We start from the raw sequence: 26,421 nt of genomic DNA on the forward strand, positions 1-26,421 counted from the left end.
GGCAGCTGTGGTGGACAGACAGCACACACGCCGGTGAGCGTGAGCACGGGATGTGTTGGCAGGGCGGAGGAACTGGGGCAAGGGTCACCGAGTACCCCATCTGGAGGCGCCTGGAACCTGCTGGAACCTGCTGGCGGGTTCGAGAAGGGAGGCGCGGTCAGGGCGGAGCCAGGCGGCGCTGGGAGCATAAAAGGAGCCGAGAGTGGGGGGCTCGGGGCTACCGTGTCTGGGAGTGAACTCGTCTCGTCGTCGCTGCTGTCTCCGCTAGACACTGCGCTGCTGGAAGTTGTTGGCTGTCTCAGTCGGCGCCGTCAGTGTTAGACGGCTCGTGTTGTGTCAGAGGTCGCAATCGGGTACCCGATACCCGTACCCTACCCGATACCCTCTTAATGTAAAATCAGAGAGCCGAAAATAACAACTAACATCGGAAGGTGGTAGGATGGGAACATCACAGCCAGTTATGACTTAAACTGATTGATGATGCTCTTCCAATGATTGCTCAGTTTATACCAATCTTCTCGATTGAAGTTGTGTCTGTATACGTGGATGGCTTCATGAACGAATCTTTGTTGATGGCCAGTGGGTTTGCAAAGTACCTTCGTCTTAGAGAACTCAAGCTTTAAGTCACCGTTCAAGGGAAGTAAAGCGGGACCGGGCAGGAACGCGTCATGGCTCGACGGGACGATGTCCGCTCCGTGGTCGAGACGGACAACGGAGTGGCGGCGAAAGGACGGAGCCACACGACCAGCTCGCGTTGCAGGTGCCTGGATTTGAATCTTTGTGTCGCGGGACTGCGGGAGATGGCGACCGCTTCAAGTTCATGTATTAGGTGTATAGCCCTGTGAGCCATTCGGCTCTTGAATCGGGTGCAACCGCAACAAACAAAAAACTAAAACATGAACAAAAAACATCTTAAAGTGAATATGTGACTGAGTGCAAACAGAAAATCCAAGAAAAGACAGCAACACATTGCAGAAAGAGCACCGTACACCAACGCTGTGTGCAAAAATCCCAGTGGGATGCAAGTCAAACAACCAACAATAACCACAAGACAACTTAGATTAGGGCCATCAGTCTAACTCTGTACTACAACAAACAAACATGGCTAAACCAATACACTTTTCGAAATCACCAAAATAAAGCCATGAAAGCAATGAAACAGTTATCATAGCCACTGTGACGGAATTTTCACAATAAATGGCATAAACATGTAATACCAAAACCCTGCAGCCATAGCTGGCTGCATGAGTCACTCCACAACAGCAGGAGCATCAATCGGAGTATTATAATTTTTCAATGCACCTTTAAGATCAGCACACTAAATCAAAACACAGATCATACTTTGTAGCGATCATCCGGAGCGAAACATTGTATTTTAAGCCACTAAATTGCAGTGGCAGTATGCGGAGGCGTTCAATCCAGCAGCTGGTAGATCACGGCCAATGATGGTGCTTGATGATGATCATGATAATCAATACCGGGTGGGGTCGAGCAGGACCCTAACACGTGTTTCCGAGGTCGAGTTTAATCTGGCTGCGTTACCTGGTGATGTGTCACCATGGAGATAAGCACAGTCAAACACAACCATCCCTGGATGAATTGGCTGACCAATGATTCAAAAGACAAACAACAACCCTGCATAGTTCTTCTTGGTTCTTTCGGTAAAGTCAAGTAGAAGAGAAATAATAAAATAATAAAAATAAAACATAATAAAATAATTCTCACGACGTTTTCGGCCACAACGCAAGCAGCCGTCCTCAGGTGAAGAACAGGTCTGTCGGGAAGACAGCGTCTGAATGAAACACCCCAGGCTTGGAGCGTATATTTAAGCTGGGTTGGAGAGGGAAGAGCGCCTTAACAAAATAATTTGCATATCAAGAGGAATTTAGCATATTTATGGGAAATGCAGATATGGGATTAGTACTACTTGTGAAATGCGTAGGAGGTGGGCGGGGGATTTCAAAGTCATATTATGCCCCTGCATAGCCTTCAACAGCCCCTTGGGGAAGTGCTGTTAGCGAGTAGCACCTGTGGAGGCCGACACACGCGATGGGGTGGGTGGCCAGCACCCTGCACAACCGCCTTTGTCTCCCGAATGGCGATGTTTACACACCACTCATTTGAGGCTGAGTCGACCTAGGGGAGGCCCAGGACCGGTTCAGACAATCGTCACTGCTGGTGTTGGTGGCCGTGAGCGGGAATTGAACTCGGGTCGCCAGGTTCGTAGCGCAGCGCGCTAACCACGACATTACCTCTCCCCCACATATCTACTCACGCATCCACCTACCCACCGCATCACTTACCTGCTCACCAACCCCACTCACTGACGCACCCACTCAGCGCCTTCACGTGAATATATCGGGCAAGGCGAAGGTGAAACTTGCACCGAGGATGCGGGTCGATGGCGCGGACACTGGGCGATGCGTGGGTCGTTCTCAAGGTGCACGTGACACCGCCAAACGTGCGGAATGGAATTGGCCAAATTTCCCAAGGTAGCAGGACCCTATATTGTTGGTTCTTTCGGTAAAGTCACGTAGATAGAAAACAAATAATGACATTTTTTTTTTACATTTTTTTAATTTTCTTAATTTTTTTTATTCACGAAAGTTTGAAGTCAAAATTTAGCAGGACCCTCTTGAGTCTCGAGAGATTCAGAGTAAGGTATGCGTGGATATAAATGAAGGGTAAGTGTGCATGCATCTGTAACTTCTTTCGCACCCTACCTAACCAACCCTGCTCATCGGAGGCTGCGTGTTATTCTGGCGGTGATTCAGCTGTCGATAAAATTAGTACTAATTTTTTCGTGTGGAAAATCAATAGAGCTTGTGCTATGTTATTACTCGTCCTCCTCCCCGCCATAGGAATGTAGAATGCCCACTACTGGCGAGCAAGCACCTCGTTGCCCAGTGGGGAGGGACATCGCTTCGACCCCGACCACTCTGAACAGAAGGGATGTGGGGTGGGCATGTGGGGGGGGGGGGATAACTAACGTGGAAGATAAACCGGTAAATAGACAGATGATACCGGTTCAATGTACAATATAGCCTCGGTACTTTAATAATTTATCCGCCTCCCGGTCGGCGAGGGATGATTTGCATGACGGTGTTTTTACTGGGGACCGTTGCTGACTTCCTTCAGCCCCTGCGGATCAATGACGGGAATTCCCCGGAGTGACGTCAGAATCCCCCCCCTCCCCCTTCGCACCCCCCCACCACCACCACCCCTGGGGCCGCGTCTCCCCCGGATCCCGCAGTCACCCCCAGCAACAGGCGGAACTCGCCCATCTCCCTCCCATCTCCCTCCCCCTCCCTCCCGTCTCCCTCCCCCTCCCTCCCGTCTCCCTCTCATCTCCCTCCCATCTTTCTCTCATCTACCTCCCATCTTCTATCTCCCTCTCATCTCCCTCCCACCCCCCTCCCGTCTCCCTCCCGTCTCCCTCCCATCCCCCTCCCATCTCCCTCCCATCTCCCTCCCCTCCCTCCCATCCCCCTCCCATCTCCCTCTCATCTCCCTCCCATCTCCCTCCCCCTCCCTCTCATATCCCTCTCATCTCCCTCTCATCTCCCTCCCATCTCCCTCTCATCTCCCTCCCATCACTCTTCCGTGTTCCTCGTGTATTATCTCCCGTCTCGTTGCGCCCCTCTCTCACATCTCCTCTTTGCTTTCACTTCCTCCCCTCCAACCCTCTCATCCCTGCTCTTCCATCGCCACCATTATCTCAATACCCTCTCGTCTCCATTATCTTAGCCTCGCCCTCTCATCTTCTCTTTGCTATAATTTCCTCTCCTCTCATCTCTGTATCTCCTTCCCATATTCCTTCCCTTTCTCTACCTCCCTATCCCCTCTCCTCCTCCTCTCACCCTCTAATCATATCTCCTCTCGCTCTCCTCCCATTCTCATCTCTCCGTCCTCTCATCTCTCTCCGACACCTCCTCTCCCGTCTCTCTCATCTCCACTTTCACGCCCTCTCTCTCGTGCTCGCCCACACAACTGTCTCATCTTCTCTCCCCGCCCTCTCCCTCCTCCCCTCTCAGCTTCCCGCACCGCTCGCCGCCCTTCCCTGCCCTCTCCCCACCTCCTCACTCCACCCACCACCCCCCACGTTTCGTGATGCAACCTCCCCCTTTTCCCCGCCTTCTTTCTCTCCCCGTCGCTATAAAAGCAGCGACGCGCACGGTTTCGACTTTATCCACTCCAGCCTCAGCCGCACAAGCAGCAGCAGCAGCATCAGCAGCAGCATCAGCAGCATCATCAGCATCAGCAGCAGAGATGGGGAAGCGCGTGGCTGTGTTGCTGGCGGGGTGCGGGGCCTATGACGGAAGCGAAATCCACGAAGCGTCCGCGGCGCTCGTTCACCTGAGCAGAGCGGGAGCCGAGGTGAGAGTCTAGTTACACGTGTGTGTGTGTACACGTGTGTGTGTGTACACGTGTGTGTGTGTGTGTACACGTGTGTGTGTGTGTACACGTGTGTACACGTGCGTGTGTGTGGTGTAGCTGGGAGCGGTAGTGTAGCGATTAGCGCGCTGCGCTACGACCCCCGCTCACGGCCAACACCAGTGACGATTATCTGAACCGGTTCTGGGCCTCCCCTATGTCGACTCGGCCTCTAATGAGTACCTGGTACGGTGTGTAAACATCGCCACTGGGGAGACAAAGGCGGTCGGGCGTGGTGTTGACCACCCACCCCCTCGTGTGCCGTGCCGGCCTTCTTAGGTTGCTCGCTAACAGCACTTGCCCCAACAGTCTTAAGGCTATAGGGTGCAGGGGTCTTTGTCTTTGTGCACGCGCGAGTGGGGAGCGGTGTCGCAGTGGTTAGCGCACTGCGGACTGAGGCGCTTCCTCATCTACCCCGACCATATTGATTACGTTCGATTCCCGGCCACGACTAACATCAGTGGCCAGTCCGAGATACGAATAGAACGAGTACACCTCCATGGAACACGTACACGTCATGGAACAAGTGCGCGCGCGCGTGTGTGTGTGTACACGTGACCGTACTCGCTCTCCGTAGGTGACGGCACCCCCCCCCCCCTCGTCGTACCCTGCCCCCCACCGTGCGCCGATCCATCCCGTACCCCCCCCGTACCCCCCCTACCCTCCCCATGCCGCTTCCCGTGCACCCCACCTCTCCCCTTGTGCCCCCCCCCCATCAGTAACTCCCCTTGTGCCCCCCCCATCAGTAACTCCCCTTGTGCCCCCCCCCATCAGTACCTTTCCGTGTGCCCCCCAACCTCCGGTACCTCCCCGTGACCCCCTCCCCCCTTTTTCCTCCACAGGTAACCACACTCCATCAGCTGCCGTTCTAATTTATTTTCTATCGCCCCCCCCCGTGCCACCCCCCCCCCCCCCCCCGTGCCCCCCTGGTGCAGGTGACGGTGTTCGCCCCGGACGTGGCGCAGCACCACGTGGTGGACCACGCGAGCGGCGAGGCGCAGAGCGGGGAGACGGAGCGGAACGTGCTGCGCGAGAGCTCGCGGATCGCACGCGGCGCCGCGCGCGACCTGGCGCAGCTCCGCGTTGCTGACTTCGACGCGCTGCTCGTGCCCGGTAAACAACAACAACAACCACCACAGTAAACAACAACAACAACCACCACCATCACAGTAATAAACAACCACCACCATCACAGTAATAAACAACCACCACCATCACAGTAATAAACAACCACCACCATCACAGTAATAAACAACCACCACCATCACAGTAATAAACAACCACAACAACCACCATCACAGTAATAAACAACCACAACAACCACCACCACAGTAATAAACAACCACAACAACCACCACCACAGTAATACACAACAACAACAACCACCACCACAGTAATAAACAACAACAACAACCACCACGGTAATAAACAACAACAACAACCACCACCACAGTGATAAACAAGGTCGAGAGGCAACAGTAGCAGCAGCGCCCACTCGCTCTCTCCTCTCGACCTGCTCGTAGCTACAGCGGCACTTGCGCTACACGCACCTGATGATTGCTGAACAAGTCCCAGTTTGCGGAGCGCGTTCATTCACGTTAACATAGAGACGACGTTTCGGGTATGGCGCCTCATTAATTGCATGCACATCGCACCGAAGATCGAAGAATAATACTAGTCACGTAGGTAAACAAATAAAATGAAAAGTTAATAAAAGTAATAATGGAAACAAAATAAAATAATAAATCACGACGTTTCGGAGGCAACACAAGTCTCCGTCATCAGGTGGGACCGTCACAGCTACCCCCCCTCTCATACCCCCCCGCCCCCCCTCTCATACCCCCCCCTCATACCCCCCCCTCTCATATTCCCCCTCTCATACCCCCCCTCTCATACCCCCCCCTCTCATACCCTCCCCCCCTCTCATACCCCCCCCGCCCCCCTCTCCAGGTGGGTTCGGCGTGGCCAAGAACTTGAGCTCGTGGGCCTCCGAGGGCGCGAGCTGCTCGCTGCTGCCGGGCGTGGAGGCGGCGCTGCGCGCCTTCAGGGAGGCGGACAAACCCGTGGCGCTGTGCTGCATCGCCCCCGTGCTCGCCGCGAGGCTCTTCCCGGGATGCGAGCTCACGGTCGGGGGCGACAGCGAGCAGGGGGGCAGGTGAGAGGGGCGGGGGAGGGGTGGGGCGCGGGGGAGTGGGGGGGTGGAGAGTACAGGGGACAGGTGAGGGGGAGATGAGAGGGGCGGAGTGTGGGGTGGGGGGGGAGGGAAGGGATGGAGGTGGGGGTGAGAGGGGCTGGTGCAGGTGAGGAGGGTATTGTGATAGCAACGGCTTTGAGCGGCATTCACCCAGCATATAAGTCTATGTGAACAAACATGTGCCAGTAGACGTGTACACACACACACACGTGTACACACGCGTGTCCCCCCCGTCTCACCGCGTCTCCCACCCCCGCGTGCGCCAGGTTCCCCTACGCGGGCACGGCCGCCGCCATCCGCGAGCTGGGCTGCACGCACGTGTGCACGGACGTGGGCGAGGCACACGTGGACGCCAAGCTGAAGATCGTGACCACGAGCGCCTTCATGTGCGCTACGGCGCCCATCCACCACGTGCACGACGGCGTCGGCGTCATGGTGCGGGAGATGCTCAAGCTCGCGTGAGCGGGCGGGCGAGGGGCAAGGGGAGGGGGGCGGGGGTCAGAAGGTGGGGGTGCTGGTGACCCCCCCCCAGCCCCCCCAAATCTTCTTCCGCTGACCCAGATCCTCTCCGATCCTGGTCACGGCTGTGTTTAGTGTTGCTGCTATTGTTGTTGCTGTCTGTGTCTTTGCTTCTCATGAATAAAGTTTATTGCGCTGCACTGAAGGTCGTAACCGTGTCTGTGTGTGTGTGCGCCTGAGCGCGCGCGGCTCCTCGCTGTGGCGATCGCAGCCAGAGGCCTCCAGGGGATGGAGTGGGTCACGTGACATGCATTACCATCCCACTCGCAAGAATATATCACAAAAGCCCAAAGGCGTTGCGTTTGTCCGTTAACGATATTATAAGAGGCTTTCAGAGAGTCTGAATTAGAAATGTATAGCCACCCACCCCCACCACCATATATTAAGGACAGATCATGCTTGCATGTGGTCATGCAACCAAAACTGTGCATCGTGTCGTAGTAGTCAACCCACAGAGACTCAGAGATGCGTAGAGACACGTAACGATGCTGTACACAGGAATATATATTAGAGACGTGCGACTGTTGCACTTTGTTTTGATGTAATTTTGTTGTTGTCATATTGATGACCCGGGCCCCTCGAGGTAACGCGACTCATCTCACCTGGTTAAACAATACATGGGAGACTGGAAGCCATGTCATGTTGTGTTGTCCATTGTGTAGTTTTGCTTCGAGCTACGACTCCTATCTCACAGAGAGTCAAATTGGGACCTTTTTGGGCAGCATCCCATTTTGTAGCTGCTCACCCGAGCTATAAACGCTCTTACGGTGGCATTTCCTTTGTATAGTTCGACTTTTGGCGTTCTCTCATCTGACACTGGTGAGATTAGGCCCGAGAGAAGGCCAATCAGTTTCAAAGACGATGCCCATTTATTAATGATCCGAGCCATGTTTGTACTGTGTGTGGTTAATACAGGTAGGAACAACAGTTCCACACTGCCCACCAGGGATTATTTGTCTGTCGTGCATAGCCCCTCCCAAACATGTACGCTCCCAGATTGGTTGAAGTGCGTCACGTGACCGCGAGATTTCTGTCGTGCACGAATGCGCTTACAACCAAGTTCCTACCTGCCCACTCCGAAGGAACGTGTTGCAGTCACTTGATTCCTTGCAAAAGGTTTCTATTTGACGTTTGAACTTCTTAACGCAACTCCTGTTGTATTGCCATAAAGGGTAAAACCAAATCTTATTTTTTTTCATAGACAGAGAGAGAGAGAGTCCTAACCCACAAACAGGCACCGAACATCGGGACCGCCCCGGGGTTTTGCTTGTCTTGAACCAATGCAGCTGCATGGGCGGATGCGCTCCCAGGAGGCCGTGTGGGGGCTGATGGGGATGTGGATGAGGTTCGTTCGTTTGTTTTGTTACGTGGAAGGACTGACGTGGGAAGGATGCGTACATTGCATATTTATGTTACGAATTAAACAATATATAAACACATTCCTGCGGAGGGAGCTGGTAGGAACGTTGGGTTGCTCGGTCAATGGCCAGGGTCAACGGCGGCGTGGTGTATTCCGCACATATTGCCGACTTTGAGGGCGTGCACAAGCCGGCGTGAGTGGGTTAAACGTTGAGTTTTATAAGGGCACCACGGGGTGACCAGCCCCTCCCCACCCAGCCCCACCCTCCCCACCCAGCCCCACCCTCCCCTCCCCACCCAGCCCCTCCCCACCCAGCCCCTCCCCATCCTCCCCTCTCCACCCAGCCCCACCCCACCCATTTTTGGATGCACGACGGACGGACGGACACAATAATCCCCTGTGGGCTGGTGTAACCAGGAGGTTCCTACCAGTATATTTGTGTAATGCTGCTGCGTTGGCAGTGGTGCACACTCACAATGAACGCAAAACGCAACACGTTTGTCAGTAACACTGCCTAAAAAATAACACAATCGTCACCATGTCGGGTAATGGCTCTGTGCTATGATGATGATGATGATAAAGAAGAAGATGAGAAAATAGCGTAACGAGCGTGGGAGGAGAGAGGTGGGGGTGCCTTGCCCCTCACACCCCCCCCCCCCGACCAAAGCTACGAGTTCGGGGCCCCCTTGACAACAACCACGAGATTTGTTCTCAACAGCAGTGGAAAAGAACAGCGACGCTTATTTAAAACGCGGTTGTAAATGTTGGAGAGCGTGAGCGTAACGATGCGGATGAGGCAAGAGGAGGCGCGATTTAATGAATAGCCTCTTCGCTGCGAGACAAATCAAAGATTGGGGTGCCCCACCCTGATCGATTGTTGCACCACCTGAGCTGATGATGGAGTTACCACGCCACTGTTACGAAGAGATCCCTACACGGCCAGTGGAGTGAGCCATGATCCCAGGTCGAGAGGCAGTGGGACCCGTGCCCACCTCAACCTCACCCAGGCGAACACCAACACTGTCGTTGAGGACGATGATGACGATGATGACGATGGTGATGGTACACAGTGTCAATTCATCGTGTTTGTATGGAGTTTCAGAACGTCTGGTTCTATTGGGATCTTCAACTCCTTCCGTCTATAGACATTCTTCTATCAGAAGGTGTTGAATAATATTTGGGTATTTCGGTAAAGTCACGTAGATAGGTTCAAAGAAAATAACATACATCTTTTTAGTTATTTTTTGTTATTTTATTTGAACCTATCTACGTGATCAAGTAAATTACTTGATACAGCAGTCGTGCTGTGACGGTTCCACCTGAAGACGGAAGCTTGTGTTGCCTCCGAAACGTCGTGATTTTTATTTTATTTTTATTTTACTTTTATAAATTTTAATTTTAATTTTTTACCTACGTGACTTTACCGAAAAAACCCAAGAATATGAATCCTTGCAATCACGAAAGCTTCAAATCTAGAACTTTCTACGTGACTTTACCGAAAGACACAAATGATTTGAGCAAGTGTCGAGTGAAGCCACCTCAACCAATCCTCCCTTCGTCGTGACTCAGGACGAATCCACTCTCTGCCTACGAGTTGTCGACACGAGGTGTGGAGGCGAGGAGGTGGTTGAGGTCAGATATGATGGAGGGAACTTGAGCCATGCTCAATTTCCTTGTGGATCAGTTTCCGATTACCAGCGACTCCTATTATCCGCGGGCCTGTTTATCCAGATTGTTCGCGGTTAACCGCGATTTTACCAACAATTCGTAGCGACGCGGCTTCCGATTTCTCGCGATTTTTCGTCGCGGATAACGGCGAGGGGTCACGCCTGAAATTCATTCTGTAATCCGCGGGGTTAAACCGAGATAGTTTTTTTGCGGGGGGTTTGTTACTTCGCGGAATAGGAGGCGTGAGGTCGCGTAGTCAAATTATTGTATTTTTTCATTTGCTACGCAGCCGGATAATACGACGAATCGCTAACCTTAAACACCCACTCGTTCATAAAAGTTGAAGGCAGTATAGTACTATAGTAATAGAGCAAGTGCAGAGTCACTGAACCAGAATTGCTAGCTTGAAAGCATTTAGCGCGGGGCCCTTGAAAGTGCGGTGCCCGTAGCACGCGTAGCTACTTTTGCTACTGGGATAATCCCGCACTGCCTCCGCCGTGTCTCCGCTGATAAGAGGAGCGTCTTTTGTATATGCGGTGAGTCGACCAAGTCACGATTTGTTTTCATCAAATATTTTATTATCATAAAATCATGAATTATACACCGCTCACGATGACACGTTTATACACACCCACACCAATAAAATCCTCTTTTCACAATTCAAATATCATGAGCAAAAACACAGTAAAAAAAATTTGTACCCATCTCGTTATTATTTACCTACTATTTTAAATATAGAACAAACGAACTTTTTGCTCTTGTACGCTCATTTGGTGTTCGTCTACGCCAGTTGCGGTTCGCGGATGTAGCTTAACCAAACTTCGCCACACAGGAGACGAGTGCGAGAAGAGCAAAGGACGCTGGGGACACAGCAGTCGAGACCGGGCCAAGGTTTTTAATTAAATGCTGCCGGGTATGACATTGGTCCGACAGGCCGATGGAGCTCGATATGATTTATAGTGAAACTGCACGATTGTGTCCGCTCTCTCTCTCTCTTGCAAAGAACACATCTATACATTGCGGTCCACTTGGCGTGAACTCAGCCAACAGCTGAGATACCAGCATCTGTGCCCAGGCCGGAAATTCCCCACAACCTGCCCGAAACGCGGGACCCGCCCGCCAGACCATATGCACGCTACAGTATATGTATACTGTATGCTGCAGTATATGTAGACTGTAGCTGTATACTTCAGTTATTTGAAATACTGCAGTTGATTGCCTCTCGCTCTCCATATTTTTGACAAATAAATTACAGAAATGCACGTGAGTGCATTGAAGATAAATCCTCACCACCTGAGCCCCCCCCATCACCCCTTCCAGTGCAGGAGGCGTCAAGCAGCTCCACCCCCCCCCCCTCTCCCCATCCCCTCCCTCCCCTCTCCCCATCCCCTCCCCTCTCCCCACCACCCTCCCTGCCCCCCTCCCCACCCCCCCTCCCTGCCCCTCTCCCCACCCCCCCTCCCCACCCCCCGCTCTTCTCAGTGCAGGAGGCGTCAAGCAGCTCCCCCCCCTCTCCCCACCCCCCTGCCCCCCTCCCCACCCCCCTCCCTGCCCCCCTCCCCACCCCTCCCCCCCTCAGTGCAGGAGGCGGCAGATCTCGGAGGCGTCGCTCAGCTCCTCCACCCCCTCCAGCAGCGCGGCAGCGGCCGCCGCCCTCGCGTCGCCGACGCCGCCCCCGGCCGCGTTCCGCGCGAACTTCCCCAGCAGCGCCTCGCGGCCCAGCGGCCGCCGCCAGTGGCCGAGGAAGGAGTCGCAGCGCGCGGACACCTCGAGGCCGCTCACCGAGGCGCTCGCCTCGGCGTACATGAGGGCGAAGCTCGGCACGTTGTCCCGCGGGTGCTCGAGGCGCGTCCGCTCGAGCAGGGAGCGCAGCGCGGGGCGGGAGCGCGCGGGGGCCTCGAAGGAGGCGCGCGTCACGGCGCCGTCCAGGAGCGCCGAGCAGCCCACGAACTGCGGGGAGAGGAGGGGAGGAGGGAGAGGGGGGGGTGAGTGTGGAGATGGGGGGGGGGTGTAGAGGGGGGGGGGGGGTGAGCCCGGGGGTGGGGGAGGCAGAGAGCCCAGGGAGACGAGGAGGTTGAGCGGGAGACGCGTGCAGGTGTTGCTGTTGAGTGTACAGGTGAGTGTACAGGTGAGTGTGCTGGCGAACTTGCGGATGAGTGAGCGCCCAGGTGAGAACACAGGCGAGTGAATGCAAGGGTGAGTGTACAGGTGAGTGAGTGAGTGTACAGGTGAGTGTACAGGTGAGTGGCGGCTGGTCCGCACCTGGAAGGAGTGGCGCGCCTCGTGCTCGTCCGCGGGGAAGGCGCGATCCACGTAGGCGCTGCGCGGCACGTGCAGCACGAGGCTCTCGATGAGCGCCGTGTCCACGTGGCCCCCGCTCACCGAGGCGATTCGCTCCCGCAGCGCGCACGCCGCGTCCGCCACCCAGTGCGTGCCCAGGTGCGCGGGGAAGCGCTGTGGGGGGAAAGGGCGGTGGAGGGGGCACGTGAGGTCGCGAGGTCATGGGGGCGATGGGGTCAACCAGTCCCATGCAATACTGCAGACGTCTGCGTGCGTGTGATGACAGTAGGTGCTCGCTAACAGCACTTGCCCCCACAGTCTGTTCAGGCTATGCGGGGGATCTTTGTCGTTGTTACGGCAGTGGGGAACACAGGTGGTGCATCCGCCAATTGTCTCAGCTGAGAGGTTCAATCCGTGCATCGGGGTTGGTGAGACGCGCGCATTTACAGTGGGCCATCTCTAAATGGATCTCCCCGTGTCCACCTCCGCCTGTCAAGAGCGTTCCTTGCGACCCCCCAGCACGACGCTCACCCCCCTCACCCCCGCTCCCCCCACCCGCGCCCCTCACCTTGAAAGCGACGTCCTGCTGCTCCAGCAGGAGGGGGGCCCCCCCGCAGGGGTCCAGCGGGGTGCGCGGGGTCTCGTAGTCGGGGTAGAAGGCCCCGAAGCCCCTCTCGGCGAGGTCGAACATCGCCTCGTTGGCGTGGAGCCCCGAGGCCGCGAGCGCCGCCGCCTCGAGCCCCATGCGCGCCGCGTGGCCCGCGTGCAGCGGCTTGGCCTGGGTGGCCGCGTTCGCCAGCGGGGCACCCGCGAACGACGCCGCGATGGCGAGGGCGTGCAGGCACCGCGCCGGCTCCAGCCCCAGCAGCCGCGCGCAGCCCGCGGCCGCGCCGATCGTGCCCACCACGGTGGGGGGGTGGAACCTGGAGCAGGGGAGGGGTGGAGGGTGAGTGTGGGTGTCGCTGTGTGAAGCTCACTGTGTGGCTGCTTGTTTGTGTCTCCCGTGTGCCTGTATCTGTGTGTCTGTCCCAATGTGTCTGGCTCAATGCCACCCACTCCCTCGCGTGCCGTGCCGGACTTCATATTAGCTCTAGATTTGAAGCTTTCGTGACTGCAAGGATTCATACTCTTAGTTCTTTCGGTAAAGTCACGTAGGTGAAAAATGAAATTAAAATTAATAAAAATAAAATATTATCTCGCCAACAGCACTTGCCCCCAAGGTCTGTTCAAGGCTATACGGGGGATCTATGTCTTTGTCTCAATCTCTGTGCGTCCGTCTGTGAGTGTGCGCGCGCATCTCTGTGCCGGGTCCGTTTGACGCTTTACGCGTCTGGCCGCCCTCTCGCCCGTCCGCCTTTGCCTCCCCACCCACCCACCCACCTCTTGGGGATGTCGTTGGCCTCGCGCGAGCAGCGCAGCAGGCGGCCCTGCACCTCGACGCCCACGAGGAACGCGAGCAGCAGCTGCAGCCCCGAGGGCTTCTGCCCCGCGGGCGCCGCCTCGGCCGCGGCGAGGAGCGCGGGGAGCAGGGAGCCCGACGGGTGCGTGGCGGGGTGCCACGTGTCGTCAAAGTCCATCGCGTGGATCTGGCCACGGGCAGGAGGCAAACGAGGTGTCATCGTCAGTCGTCAGCAGGAGCAGCAGCAGAAGCATCATCGTCATCATCAGGAGCAGTAATATCACGTTCATCGTCATCATCATCATCGTGGCGGAGAATCATCACAACCCATGGTCTGCGCATGCCACGTGGCGTGCACGAGGTTTCATCATCATTCTCATCGTCATTATAATCATCATGATGCTCATTAGCATCATCATCATCGTATGTTTTTACTAATCATTCTACTAATAATCATCATCACCACGATTAATAAGCAACATAATCAGCACGCTCATATTTATTCTAATCACCACAGTCATCAACATTCAAATAATCATTATCATGCCACTCACCGAGACCCCGTTGACGAAAGCCGCTGCCGAGGCTGAGAGTCGGACCCCGCTGGACCCCCACGCCGTGCAGGGGCCCCCTGCCGAGAGGAGCTGCGGGCGGAGGGTTGGAGGGGAGGGGGTGACAGGGAGGTCGATGTCAGCGATAGGAGCCACAGATCGAGGCGATTGCTCGAATTTGCATTCATTCCTCCCTCGATTGTTTACCATTGTGCTGCAGCCATCGCGTGCTAACGAGCCTCAGTCAATTAATTCCACTAGAGATGTCGTGGCAGATACCAGGGCACCACGATCGCGCATCACACGACCCCCCCCCCCCCCCGGGTCCCCGTGTCCCTGCGCCGCACTCACCTCCCCGTGTCTCCGCGCGATTTGCGCCACCTCGGTGCGGGCGCCCAGGAGCCCCACGCCGACGGCGTCGAGCATCATGCGGGAGGCGCGGCTCCGAGCCACGGGGCTCGCGTGCTCGGGGCCCAGCCCGGCCGTGAGCTGCGCCAGCGACTGCGAGAAGCTGCCCTTGGGCTTCTCCCGTCGCCGCTGTTGTTGCTGCTGCTGGAAATCTTCCTCCGGCTGCTGCTGCTGGAGCTGAGGTTTCTCTGCGGGAGCGAACACGCGGACTGGGCTCAGCGCCACGGATTCCGGATTCGTGAACGGAGGCGATGACGTCGCGGGGCTAGTGTCGTTATCGTTGGGAGTTGTGGGGACTCGGGGTGTGAATGGAGTTGGGGTGGAGTTGAGGTGGAGTTGGGGTAGAGTTGGAGTGAAGTTGGGGTGGAGTTTTGACGTATTTGGGGTGGACTTGAGGTGGAGTTGGGGTGGAGTTTTGGTGGAGTTGAGGTGGAATTGGGATGGAGTTGAGGGTGGAGTTTTGGTGGAGTTGAGGTGTAGTTGAGAATGGAGTTTTGGTGGAGTTGAGGTGGAGTTGAGGAGTTTAGGGTGGAGTTGGGGGGGGGAGTTTAGGGTGGAGTTGAGGGTGGAGTTGAGGGTGGAGTTGAGGGTGGAGTTGAGGGTGGAGTTGAGGGTGGAGTTGAGGTGGAGTTGTGGGGGGAGTTGAGGGTGGAGTTGAGGGCGGCATTTCGTGGGTCTCACCTCTGAGCGGGGCTCCACTGCCCCCGGTCGCGCTGTGGAGACCCCTGCAGCTGGGACCCCGCAGAAGGATGAAGGGGGCCCTCGACAGGGGTCGCGTCTGTGGGGAGGGGGAGAGGAGGGGGGAGAGGAGGGAGAGAGAGAGAGGTAGGCGGGAGAGTGGAACGAGATGGCAGACGGAGGAGAGAGCGAAAAGTTTCAGATTGCGAGCGTGGTTCGAGAGGTAATGGAGAACAGGAGAGAGAGGGAGGAAGGGGAAGACGAGCAGCGGGAACGGAGAGGCAAGGAGAAGTGAGAGCAGGAGGAGGAGGAAGTGACCGTGAGGGAGATGAGAGAGAGAGAGAGCGGGGAAGATGACGAGAGAGTTGGGAGAGAGGCAGGGGGAGGAGAGAGGATTGACACAGAGAGTTTATTCCTTCATATCCACTCATTGTCTCTGTCTGAATAATATATTTTGTCGGAATAATCGCTTGAAACACATACCAACGAATTCACTTAATACGACATTTAATGCGAACAATATTGCACATGCTAACACACATACCTGTTCGCATTTAATAACACGAGATTCAAATCTACTACCGCATGCGTGTTGATGATGTCGTGCAATTAAATATTTTCTCATAAATTATCATCGCAGTGTTTTGGAACTACACACACAATGCGTGCGTGCGCGTGTGCGTCCGCGTGCGTGTGGCGCGTGTGTGATGTAAGAATGTTTTTGCGCGGTTTGCGGTGTGAACACGGACGGGGTAGGCGGCTTGGGCAGTCGCTGCAGCGCTATCGCCACTGCGCCACGGCTCCACCCACGATAGCGTTTTGCCGGCAAAGCAATCCGCTGGTTTATTTACATTATTTGTAATTCTTTTTTACGAAATTCATGACGGAAAATGAACAAGGATTGCTTTTCAGACGCAATAATCATTTAATATTTGTGACTGTGGAATATCTATTAAATTATTAAATTGTCTACAAAAAGTATAGTCTATAAAATAATAGACTGTATACAAATTATAGACTGTATTTAATAATTACAGTCTATAATGTATAAAAAAATATTATATATATACAAAATACAGTCTATAAAAATTATAGACTGTATTTAGTAATTACAGTCTATAATTTATTAAAAAAATATCTATATATAAAATACAGTCCATAAAAATTATAGACTGTATTTAATAATTACAGTATATAACTTAAAAAATAATATAAAATACAGTCTATAAAGATTATAGACTGTATTTCAAAAAAGTATAGACTGTATTTACTATGTTTTATAGGCTATGTACAATTATAGACTATGTCTGCGTGACAGTTACAGGCTGTATAAATATACCTCTCTCTATATATAACAGTTATTACAGACTCTTGTATGTGTATTTAAAAAAAATACACAAACACCGAGACGGTGTCTTGCCCCAGCAATCTCACGCAGCACCCTCTCGTGAACGAGTCTTGAGACCCGGCGAGGTGCATGAGTAGAGCGAGGGGGCTTGGAGCGCGCTCGCCGCCGATCTCACCTGTTTAGCGGAGAGGAGCAGCGCCGAGGAGGTCATGGTGAGCCGAGTGGGACTTGAGTAGCGACGAGGAGAGGCGGAGGAGGGCGTCGAGTTGGAGTCTTGAGGTCCACAAATCGTCGATGTCCTCTGTCTTGGAGTTCGCCCCTTATGTACCCGCGTCTCTGCGACCCCCCCTCCACTCACGTGACTAAAATTGAGAATTAAGAGGGGGGTGAGGATGTGAAAGGAAGGATGTGCAAATGCAGAAAGGGGGGGTATGGTGGGTGGAGGTGGAGCAATCACAGCATCGTCATCATCGGCAGCATCACAACCACCATAAAAAAAACAAATTCATTGATCAGCAGTCCGGAAATTTGTGAGAGTGTTTGGGAAATCCCGGCCGAAGCAGCTCGCCCATTGGCTGGGAGATTAGGAAGAAACTGGGTCTTGTCGCCCGCCCGCCCACCTCACCCTCCACCCACGCCACTTTCCATCCCACGCACTCTCGTGACGGACACATCGGGGGTTGGGCAAGAGTCCCCACGCAGCGGAGGGTGGAATTAGTTGTTGTCCAAGAGTGACGTAATTCGTCACCTCAGAAAAAGGAAGTTTGGGGGAGGGGAGGAAGAATGCGAGGAGGGGGGAGGGGTGACAGGGATTGGGTGCGGGGGGGGGGGAAGGCAGGTGAGAGGTCTCACCTCCACCTCCTCCCCCCTCCCCGAGATAAAGAGACTCTCCGTCGAGTCCTCTAGGGTAGCAGAGACGCGAGAGTCTGAAACGTTCCGCTTCGCGTCCCGCACACTCCGCGGACCTCGTGTCGCGCCTCTGCTCCTCTCCTCCGTCTGTCTCGCTTCTCGTCGCGCTATCTCGTCTCGCGTCGCGTCTCTCCGTGTCGAGGCGTCTCTCTGCGTCGAGACGACCCGCGCCTCTGTTGCGTCTCGCGTCTCTGTGTCTCGTGTCGGTCGCGTCTCTGCGCGGCGTCTCTGTGTCGCGTCTCGTGTCGCGCCTCGTGTCGCGTCTCGTGTCGCGTCTCTGTGTCGCGTCTCGTGTCGCGTCTCGTGTCGCGTCTCGTGTCGCGTCTCGTGTCGCGTCTCCTGTCGCGTCTCGTGTCGCGTCTCGTGTCGCGTCTCTGTGTCGCGTCTCGTGTCGCGCCTCGTGTCGCGTCTCGTGTCGCGTCTCGTGTCGCGTCTCGTGTCGCGTCTCGTGTCGCGTCTCGTGTCGCGTCTCGTGTCGCGTCTCAGTGCCGCGTCTCTGTGTCGCGTCTCGTGTCGCGTCTCTGTGTCGCGTCTCGTGTCGCGTCTCTGTGCGTGTCGCGTGTCGCGTCTCCGCGTCGCGATGTCCGGCACGGGGGGTGAGAGCCAGGGTTTCGCCGCCCTGCTCTACAGCGAGCCCGGCGTGCTCGGCCTCCTCGCCAACGCCGTGAGCGCGCTGCTCGTGGCCATGCACAACTTCTCGACGCACCGCGCTGCCGCGCACCTCTCGCCCACCAACAACATCCTGTCCGGTACGGGGGGCGGGGGGTGACGGCGACGATGACAATGAAAGTGGTTTTGATGATGAGCATAATGACAATGGTGACGTTGGTGGTTTTGATTGATAACGATGGTCGTGGAGATGGGTTTACAACGGTGATGATGATGGTGTTTGTGAAAGTGGTTTAAATGATGATGATGATGATGGAGAAGGTTGAATGACAATGATCGTGTGGATTGTTTTATGTATGATGATGACGATGAGAATGAAGGTGGTTTTGATGATGAGCATAATGACAGCGGTGGTTTCATGACAATGATGACGTTGGTGGTTTTGATTGATTATGATGGTCGTGGAGGTGGGTTTGACGACGGTGATGATGATGTTGATGATGGCGGTTGTGGAAGTGAATTTGATGATGATTATTATGATTGTAGAGGTAGTTTAATGAGAGTTATGATCGTGAAGGTGTTGGGTGGTTTTGATGATGATGACAATCGCCGAGGTTGGTATGACGATGGTGATGCAGACGGCCTTGATGATTTTGATGATTATGGTTTGATGTGGCGTCGGTTTTACCATTTGATGGTGTATGTGGTTATAACGATCATGATGATGATGGTTTATCAAATTGAATGACGATAGATCGATGGTAGCAGAGGAATTCGGTCAAATTATATTGATAAGGACGACGGTGATGGAAATGGATTTGATGATGACAAAATAATTGTTTTTGTGGTTTTTATTATGACAATGATGATACAGTCGATAATGATATGAAATATGTTTAATTTCTATGATGATGATGGTGAACGGTCGTGGTGGAAGCAGTCCAATTGATAGTATTGGTGACCATATTGTTAATAATAATCCTTGCGATGTTGTTGTTAATGATGAAGGCAGCTCCATTACTCGTCACTCTCATCGACTTGCGTCACCCCCTACCACAATCACCAACCACTGCGCACTCCACGCGCCTCCCTCCCACTCTGACTCCTCTCCCCTCTCTACGCCCCTCTCCAACCTTCGCCCCCCTTCCCACCCGCACACCTCCAGGCGTGCACCTGGTCCTCATCGGCGGCGTGACCCAGCTGGTGGCCGGCCTCCTGACCTTCCGCAAGTTCGACCACCTGGGCGGCACGGCCTTCCTGGCCTTCGCCGCCCTCTGGAGCGGCTTCGGAGCTTCGCGAATCATCTCCGGGGCCGTGACCCTCGCCGCCGCCGTCAACTCGACGGCCGACAACCTCACGGCCTTCGCGGTCGTCGAGCCCGCCACGGCTCCCGACGCGTTCGTCTCGGACACGGCGGTGGCGAGCCTCGTGGCGTACATCTGCGTGTCGGCCATCCTCGCCTTCTGCTCCGCCACGGCCAACTACATCATGCCGCCCGTGTTCGGCGCCATCACCGCCGTGCTGGTGTTCGAGGCCGTGCTGGCCGCGTACCCGCTGGGCTGGGCGGCCCCCGTGGCGGGCTCCCTCGAGTTGGTCATCCTCGCCGCGGGCCTCTACGGCTCCGTGGCGCTGCTGCTCAAGGGCATCACGCAGCGCTACGTGCTCCCGGGCTTCGGCAACGCGCTCTTTAACGTCCTGCTGCTGGGCGCGGGCAAGGCGGCGAGCGGCGGTGGCGGCGGTGGGGGCGGTGGCGGCGCGGGTGGCAACGAGCGCAAGAAGAACACCAAGTACGCCGAGCCCATGGCGCTCTGCTGTCTCTGCGACGCCGTCGCCGCCGTGATCCTCGCCTTCTACTGCTTCGGGTTCCCGCACACGTTCACGGCGGGCGCGCTCTGGCTCAGCGTCAACTCCGCGCCGCAGCTGCTCGCCGCCTACTACGCGTTCCTGCGCGAGGACGCGTACCACGGGGCCAAGTCGGTGCTGCGCTGCGTCTTCTGGCTGGTGCACGCGTGGCAAGAATTCGTGGTGTCCACCGAGCAGGTCGCCCTCGCCTCGGCTGCCGCGGGCGAGCTCGACTCGGCGCGACTGGCGATGGTGGGCGACTGGTTCCTGCTGGTGGCGGCGGTCGTGCTGCTACTCGTGTCGCTGGACAGAGACGTCCTGGAGACCGCCGAGAACTCGTCCTTCGCGCTGCTCGCCGTGGCGGCCATCCCGCAGATCCCGGCGAGGGCGCGCTACGCGTTCCTGGGCGCCGCGTGCTGCGTGCACGCCGCCGTGAACCTGTACGCGACGTTCGCCCGGCTCATCAACTCCATCGCCGAGAAGCCGCTCGTCCCCATCGGAGCCGTGCCCCTCGCCTCGCAGCGCCTGCGGGCCTTCCTGGGCGCGCTCCGAAGGTCCTGCTGCAGCAGCGGAAGCAGCAGCAACAATGAGGCGGGCAGCAACCAGCCCGGCCCCTCCATGGCGCAGCTGTCAGACGCCGCGTTCTACCTGTGCAACGGCGTGGCCGCGATGTCCGCGCTGCACTCGACGGAGCCGCTCCGCGCTCGCCTCTCCCTGCCCTGGGTGCTGCTGCCCGGCGCTCTGCTGCAGCTGTTCGTGGCCCGGGTTGGACTCCTGCACGCGGCGTCCGGCGGATCCGTGATGCCCTTCTGCTACGCGGCCTTCTGGGCTGTGTGGGCTTGGCTGCGGCTGGCGGGTGAGCGGTGGTGGTTGCTTTTTTTTTATGTATTTATTTTTTAATGATAGGATTTGGGCGTCTGTTTTGACCGCTAAGGCAATGCTCAGGTTACGATGATGACAGTGATGTGATTACTGTGACGTGGTAGTTGAATGATGATGATTTGGTTTGTTTGCAGGTTTCTCCCTGAACATTTCTCCAGACGATGACACGGGGTTCACGGCAGGGGCAATCGCTGGTCTCATCATCAACATGTTCCTGATATTACTGGGTGAGTGAGTGACACTGGGTCAGTGACACTGGGTGAGTGAGTGGAACGCAGTGAGTGAGTGACACTGAGTGAGTGACACTGGATCAGTGACACTGGGTGAGTGAGTGACACTGAGTGAGTGAGTGACACTGAGTGAGTGAATGACACTGGATCAGTGACACTGGGTGAGTGAGTGGAACGCAGTGAGTGAGTGACACTGAGTGAGTGAGTGACTGGGTGAGTGACTGGATGAATGACACTGGGTGAGTGACAGTGAGTGGATGACAGTGGGTGAGTGACTGGATGAATGACACTGGGTGAGTGACGACAATTGCCGCTCACACAGTCCCCCCTCTCCCCATGCCCCCGTCACCCCCTCGTCCGCCACAGCCGCGTACGGGAACCTCGTCCTCCTCTTCCACACGCTCGTCATGCAGATCCTCGTCATCTGCCTCCTCCTCTTCACACTCGAGAGCCTCCCCCAGCCACTGGAGGGTGAGGACGACGAAGATGATGACCACAGCACGACATCCATCAACGCATCACTGACCTGTCACTCACCACTGATCACCATTAATCATCGCTGACCACCCCCCACTCTCCCCCCCTCCCTCCCCCCCAGACGTGATGCTGGCGCTGCTGGCGCTCAGCTGTGCGTACGGGGCACTCGCCTCGGTGTCGAACTGCGTCTTCGAGAGGCAGCTGCTGCCCCTGGGACGCGCCCTGCTGCGGGTGAGCGGGACGTCACGGGGAGACACGGGGACAGAGGGACACGTGGACACGGGGAGACACGGGGACAGAGGGACACGGGGAGACACGGGGAGACACGGGGACACGTGGACACGGGGAGACACGGGGACAGAGGGTCACGGGGAGACACGGGGGGGGGGCATGGAGACATGGGGAGACACGGGGCGGGGGGGGCATGGAGACACGGGGAGACACGAGGCCAAGGGGATAAAGCGACGCAGAGAGTCAGAGACACCGCAGAGCGCTCTCCGTCCGCGCGTCTTCACGGAGACGCGCCGCCCCCTGCTGGCAGCGCCCGCTGCGCGTGTCGCCTCTGCAGGAAATGCAACGCACGCACGCGTGAGTGCAACTGTGGAGATGAATCACTCCTGGGCAGGGTAGGTAACTCGGGGGTTCCTCACCTGTGCTGATTTATTCATCGGTAGCTCATTGAGTCTCTGTCCACATGCTTCCTCCCGGTCTCTCTCTCTGACTCTGACTCTGTCTCCCACGCTCTTGTAACCCTCCCCCCCCCGCATCTCCCCCTCCTCCAGGCCCCCGCCAGCCGCAGCTCGCAGACCCCCGCGGCCCCCCCGTGCGTGACCCCCGTGTCGCGGCGCACGAGCGGCCTGCGCGAGATCGCGGCCCTGCTGGGGGGAGGCGCCGTGTGCGGCGTCCCCACGGACACCGTGTACGCGCTCGCCGCCTCGTGCCGACACCCGGGGGCCATCCAGCGCATCTACGCCATCAAGGTACTCGCGGGGGGGCGGGGCTACTCGCGGGGGGGGGGGGGGGGTACTCGTAGAACGAGGCTTGCTAACGGCACCTACCGCCGTCTCGGTTTCGAGGTCAGGGGTTAGCAAACCGGAAAATGGAGAGAATTTAAATTTGTTTAGAATTCGGCACAACAACAAAAGGCAACTCAGTGTCGATCGAGCCGCTGGTTGCCCAGCCCCTGTCCTAGATACTCGCACAGGGCTCGCGTCGTGCTCCTGTGGTGCTCGCAGCACTCCCTGGGTACCCGCGCTGGACGAGATCACTCCCCCACAGTCGAACTTTAGGGGGCGAGGGGAGGGGTGGAGAGGGGGTGGGGGGGTCCTGCACTGATGACCCGCGAGCAAAGATGATTAAATGGTTCTCTGTTCTGTTTGCCCTTCCTGCACCCCCCCCCCGCCCTGCACCCCTCCCCCCGCACCCCCCCCTGCACCCCCCCTGCACCCCCCCCGCCCTGCACCCCCCCCCCGCACCCCCCCCCCCCTGCACCCACCCCCTACACCCCCCCCCCGCCCTGCAGGACCGGCCCCAGGAGAAGCCCGTGTGCATCTGCATCTCGAGCCTGGAGCAGCTCGCGTCCGTGCGCCCCCCGTTCAGCCCCCTGCTCTGGGAGTTCATGAGCGGCGTCTACCCGGGGGGCATCAGCTGCATCGTGCCCAAGGGGGACTGGCTCCTGCGCCTCGGTAACCTGCACTGCCGATGAGCCTCGCGACGCGCGGTGCCGGTGGCCGGTGGTGCTGGTGCTGCTAGTTATGATGATAATGATGGTAGAATATGGATCGTTACCGGTGATAATGATGATGGTGGTGGTCATGATGGAGGTGGCTTTGATGGTGATGTTCATGATGACGATGATGATAGTGGCAGCAGTGGTGTTGAGTCTGATAACGCTGCTGCTGCTGTCCTTGTTGCTGTACTGACCTCCTCCTCCCCCCTACCTCCGTGTGCCCAGGTGTGGGGGAAGCATACGACCTGGTGGGCACAGCGGACAGCATCATGATCCGCGTGCCAGACAGCACCGTGACGTCACACCTCGTGTCCATGACCGGGCCTCTCGCCATCACCTCGGCCAACCCGAGCGGGGAGCCCGATAGCACCCACCACGACATGGTGATCGGGTGAGCAGTACAGCAACAAGGACGCAGCAGCCCCAACCATTACCACCACCACCACAACACACACACACTCAGTGACAGCACCCACCACGACATGGTGGTCCGGTGAGCAGTACAGCAACAAGGACGCAGCAGCCCCAACCATTACCACCACCACCACAACACACACACACTCAGTGACAGCACCCACCACGACATGGTGGTCCGGTGAGCAGTACAGCAACAAGGACGCAGCAGCCACAACTACCTCCACCACCACCACCACCACAACACACACTCACGGCGGCAGCACCAGCCGGAGTGGGTATGTGCCGCGCTCGCTCCGCTCCGTGGTGAGAGTCTCTCTCGTTGCCCCCGCAGGCGCCTGGGCGACAAGCTGGACGGGGTTCTGTGCGACGGAGACTCCAACGAGACGGTGGCCTCCACCGTGGTCAACTGCCTCGACATCGACGGGGGTGAGCGGCTGGCGTGCGCTTGTCCGCGTGCGAGCGTCTGCATCGAGCCGCCGTTGGCGGCACTGCGCACCCGTGCGCCGTGCCGACACAAACGGGCGATCGTTGACGAATTTGCCCCGGACAGCCTGTTCAAAGGCTCCATGGGGGATCTTTGTGTGTGTGTGTGTACCGCTCGAGCGGTAGTTTAACGTCCTGCGTTTACGAACCTGGTGACCTGAGTTCGACATCCCGGCCACTGATGGCGAGCGATAATCTGAACCGGCCCTGGGATTCCTCTAAGGTTGTTTCAGCCTTGAAAAAGAATAACGTGAATCTGGCTGCAGGTGTATAAAGACGTCGGCGCTTGGGCAGTAGTCAATAGCCACGCTGCCAGGCACCGTCCCGGCCTCACCAACAGCACCTGCGCCGGAAACTCGCGTTGTGGCAATCCGGGAGATCGTTATCCTCGTGTCACTGTGGAATCCAACACAATAACGTGGATTCGCATCGCATAATGCAGTGGTTCTTCTTCTTCGTAACCTGGGGGTGCACGCTACACTCCCTGGGGGTGCGAGATGCCCTTTCTGGGGGGGGTGCGAGACGCGGCCAGATAATTCCAGAAGGTGAAGCATCGAACCGCAAATTAAGTACAACTATTTTGTTTTATCAAACCTATGTATTGATTAAGATTATACATTTTTACGATTGAGAACCAATCGTAAAAATAGGTAGCATCGGTTAAGAACCACTGGCTTAGTGAAATATTAATGTGCGCACGCCTGCCCTCTGTATCTGCTGGCGGTACAAGAAGAGGAGTAGGCCTATTTATGTTTACTTACGTTGAGCAAGCAAAGCGGTCGTGATAGGCAGAGCAGATGAAAAAGGTGTGGAGCCTGGGGTTTGAGCAAGGGCTGGTGGTTAGCAAGGTCGGCTACGTACGGTGTGAAAGAAGTTCAACATACATACTTACAACTTATTGCAGGAAGTTACAGTGCTGCTGTTGATGCTGCTGCTGATGATGATTTTAATACTGCTGCTGATGATGGTGAGGATGCTGCTGATAATGACTTTAATGCTACTGCTGCTGCTACTACTGATTATGATGATGTTACTGGCTGATCATTATGACTTTAATGTTCCTGCTGCTGATGATCAATGTGTCCATGCACACTGAAGATAACATCTTAAAGGGATAAATAAAATACATCTGTGGTTGTGAAAAAAAAACGACGGAGGGAGGAGAGGGTCCATCTGACGGTTCCCCTTCGTCTGCTTTCTTCGCAGAGGGGATCCGCATCCTGCGTGAAGGCTGCGTCCCTGCGGCCAAGGTCCACCAAATCTTCGAGCGAGTGAAGGCGCAGAGAGATTGAGGATGGCAGGAGTGAAGACCGGGAGTGCAGATGGATGCACAATGACGGGGGGGGGGGGGGGGGAGGTGGTGCATCGCGAATCATCTGAGTTGAAGATGAACACAAACTAATCCTGCGTTGGCACTCAACTTCTGGAGTTAAATTTCGATTTCGAAACGTCGTGAGAATTATTTTATTATGTTTCATTTTTATTATTTTATTATTTCCCTTCTACGTGACTTTACCGAAAGAACCAAGAAGATGAATCTGGAGTTAAAGCAATTTATTCAGGGGTTGGGGGGGTGGGGGTAGACGTCGAGGGCTGTGTCATGTTTAAACGTAGGCCAGCTGCTAATGTGCCCGCGTGGATGGGCAGTGACCGCACAATGAAAGTTTGACTTGCGATGTTTGGCAACTGGAATTGTCGGGCGCGTACTGGGAGAGTACGTGGTAGAAAATGGGCAGAGTTACACTGCAAGGTACTTACAGAAGATAATTAGTGTATATATGTTTGTACATAGCCTCTTATCAAATCGCTATTTAATACCGTTAAGGCTCGATAAACTGTTATAGTCTGAGTCTCAAACTGCTGTTCAATGCGCAAAAAAAACGAAACTTGAACTCGCGAAACTCGCGTCTCGCCGTGCGCGTTGAACGCGACCCGGTTCGCGTTATAACCTTCGGGCGCTAGAGACCGCTACAATCACTACGATGTAAAAAAAAACTTTTAAAT

General features: G+C 56.0%; 3 protein-coding genes across 3 annotated transcripts; 2 read left to right on the forward strand and 1 right to left on the reverse strand.

Annotated features, from left to right (window-relative positions):
* Positions 1 to 4,187: 4,187 nt before the first annotated feature.
* On the forward strand, positions 4,188 to 7,287 carry LOC144724021 (putative glutamine amidotransferase-like class 1 domain-containing protein 3B, mitochondrial). Its single transcript, XM_078602844.1, has 4 exons — positions 4,188 to 4,377; positions 5,370 to 5,547; positions 6,385 to 6,589; positions 6,895 to 7,287. Exons 1-4 carry the CDS (start codon positions 4,270 to 4,272, stop codon positions 7,088 to 7,090), a joined length of 687 nt encoding a protein of 228 aa, XP_078458970.1. The 5' UTR covers positions 4,188 to 4,269; the 3' UTR covers positions 7,091 to 7,287.
* A 4,463-nt stretch (positions 7,288 to 11,750) lies between these two features.
* On the reverse strand, positions 11,751 to 17,152 carry LOC144724022 (cis-aconitate decarboxylase-like). The gene is made up of 8 exons (XM_078602845.1): positions 17,015 to 17,152; positions 15,495 to 15,591; positions 14,757 to 15,001; positions 14,409 to 14,498; positions 13,836 to 14,041; positions 13,024 to 13,378; positions 12,438 to 12,629; positions 11,751 to 12,125 (listed from the first exon to the last, which is right to left on the reverse strand). Exons 1-8 carry the CDS (start codon positions 17,048 to 17,050, stop codon positions 11,751 to 11,753), a joined length of 1,596 nt encoding a protein of 531 aa, XP_078458971.1. The 5' UTR covers positions 17,051 to 17,152.
* A 583-nt stretch (positions 17,153 to 17,735) lies between these two features.
* On the forward strand, positions 17,736 to 25,769 carry LOC144724023 (uncharacterized). The gene is made up of 10 exons (XM_078602846.1): positions 17,736 to 18,497; positions 19,523 to 21,055; positions 21,216 to 21,308; positions 21,678 to 21,782; positions 21,910 to 22,019; positions 22,571 to 22,768; positions 23,311 to 23,473; positions 23,743 to 23,908; positions 24,266 to 24,360; positions 25,624 to 25,769. The coding sequence occupies exons 1-10, from the start codon at positions 18,329 to 18,331 to the stop codon at positions 25,707 to 25,709; spliced, it is 2,718 nt and encodes a 905-aa protein (XP_078458972.1). The 5' UTR covers positions 17,736 to 18,328; the 3' UTR covers positions 25,710 to 25,769.
* Positions 25,770 to 26,421: the final 652 nt, after the last annotated feature.

Source organism: Lampetra planeri, chromosome 19 (assembly GCF_965212315.1).
Source record: "Lampetra planeri chromosome 19, kcLamPlan1.2.h2, whole genome shotgun sequence".
Taxonomy (NCBI): domain Eukaryota; kingdom Metazoa; phylum Chordata; class Hyperoartia; order Petromyzontiformes; family Petromyzontidae; genus Lampetra; species Lampetra planeri.

Bases quoted from the DNA above. Each gene is read 5' to 3' on its own strand.
- LOC144724021 (XM_078602844.1), top strand. From the start codon at position 4,270: ATGGGGAAGCGCGTGGCTGTGTTGCTGGCGGGGTGCGGGGCCTATGAC. The intron at 5,548-6,384 runs GTAAACAACAAC...CCCCCTCTCCAG, and splicing joins CGACGCGCTGCTCGTGCCCG to GTGGGTTCGGCGTGGCCAAG. The intron at 6,590-6,894 runs GTGAGAGGGGCG...CGCGTGCGCCAG, and splicing joins GACAGCGAGCAGGGGGGCAG to GTTCCCCTACGCGGGCACGG.
- LOC144724022 (XM_078602845.1), bottom strand. From the start codon at position 17,050: ATGACCTCCTCGGCGCTGCTCCTCTCCGCTAAACAG. The intron at 14,499-14,756 runs GTGAGTGCGGCG...CTCCGCCCGCAG, and splicing joins TCGCGCGGAGACACGGGGAG to CTCCTCTCGGCAGGGGGCCC. The intron at 12,126-12,437 runs GTGCGGACCAGC...CTCTCCCCGCAG, and splicing joins AGGCGCGCCACTCCTTCCAG to TTCGTGGGCTGCTCGGCGCT.
- LOC144724023 (XM_078602846.1), top strand. From the start codon at position 18,329: ATGTCCGGCACGGGGGGTGAGAGCCAGGGTTTCGCCGCCCTGCTCTAC. The intron at 21,783-21,909 runs GTGAGGACGACG...CCTCCCCCCCAG, and splicing joins CCTCCCCCAGCCACTGGAGG to ACGTGATGCTGGCGCTGCTG. The intron at 22,769-23,310 runs GTACTCGCGGGG...CCCGCCCTGCAG, and splicing joins AGCGCATCTACGCCATCAAG to GACCGGCCCCAGGAGAAGCC.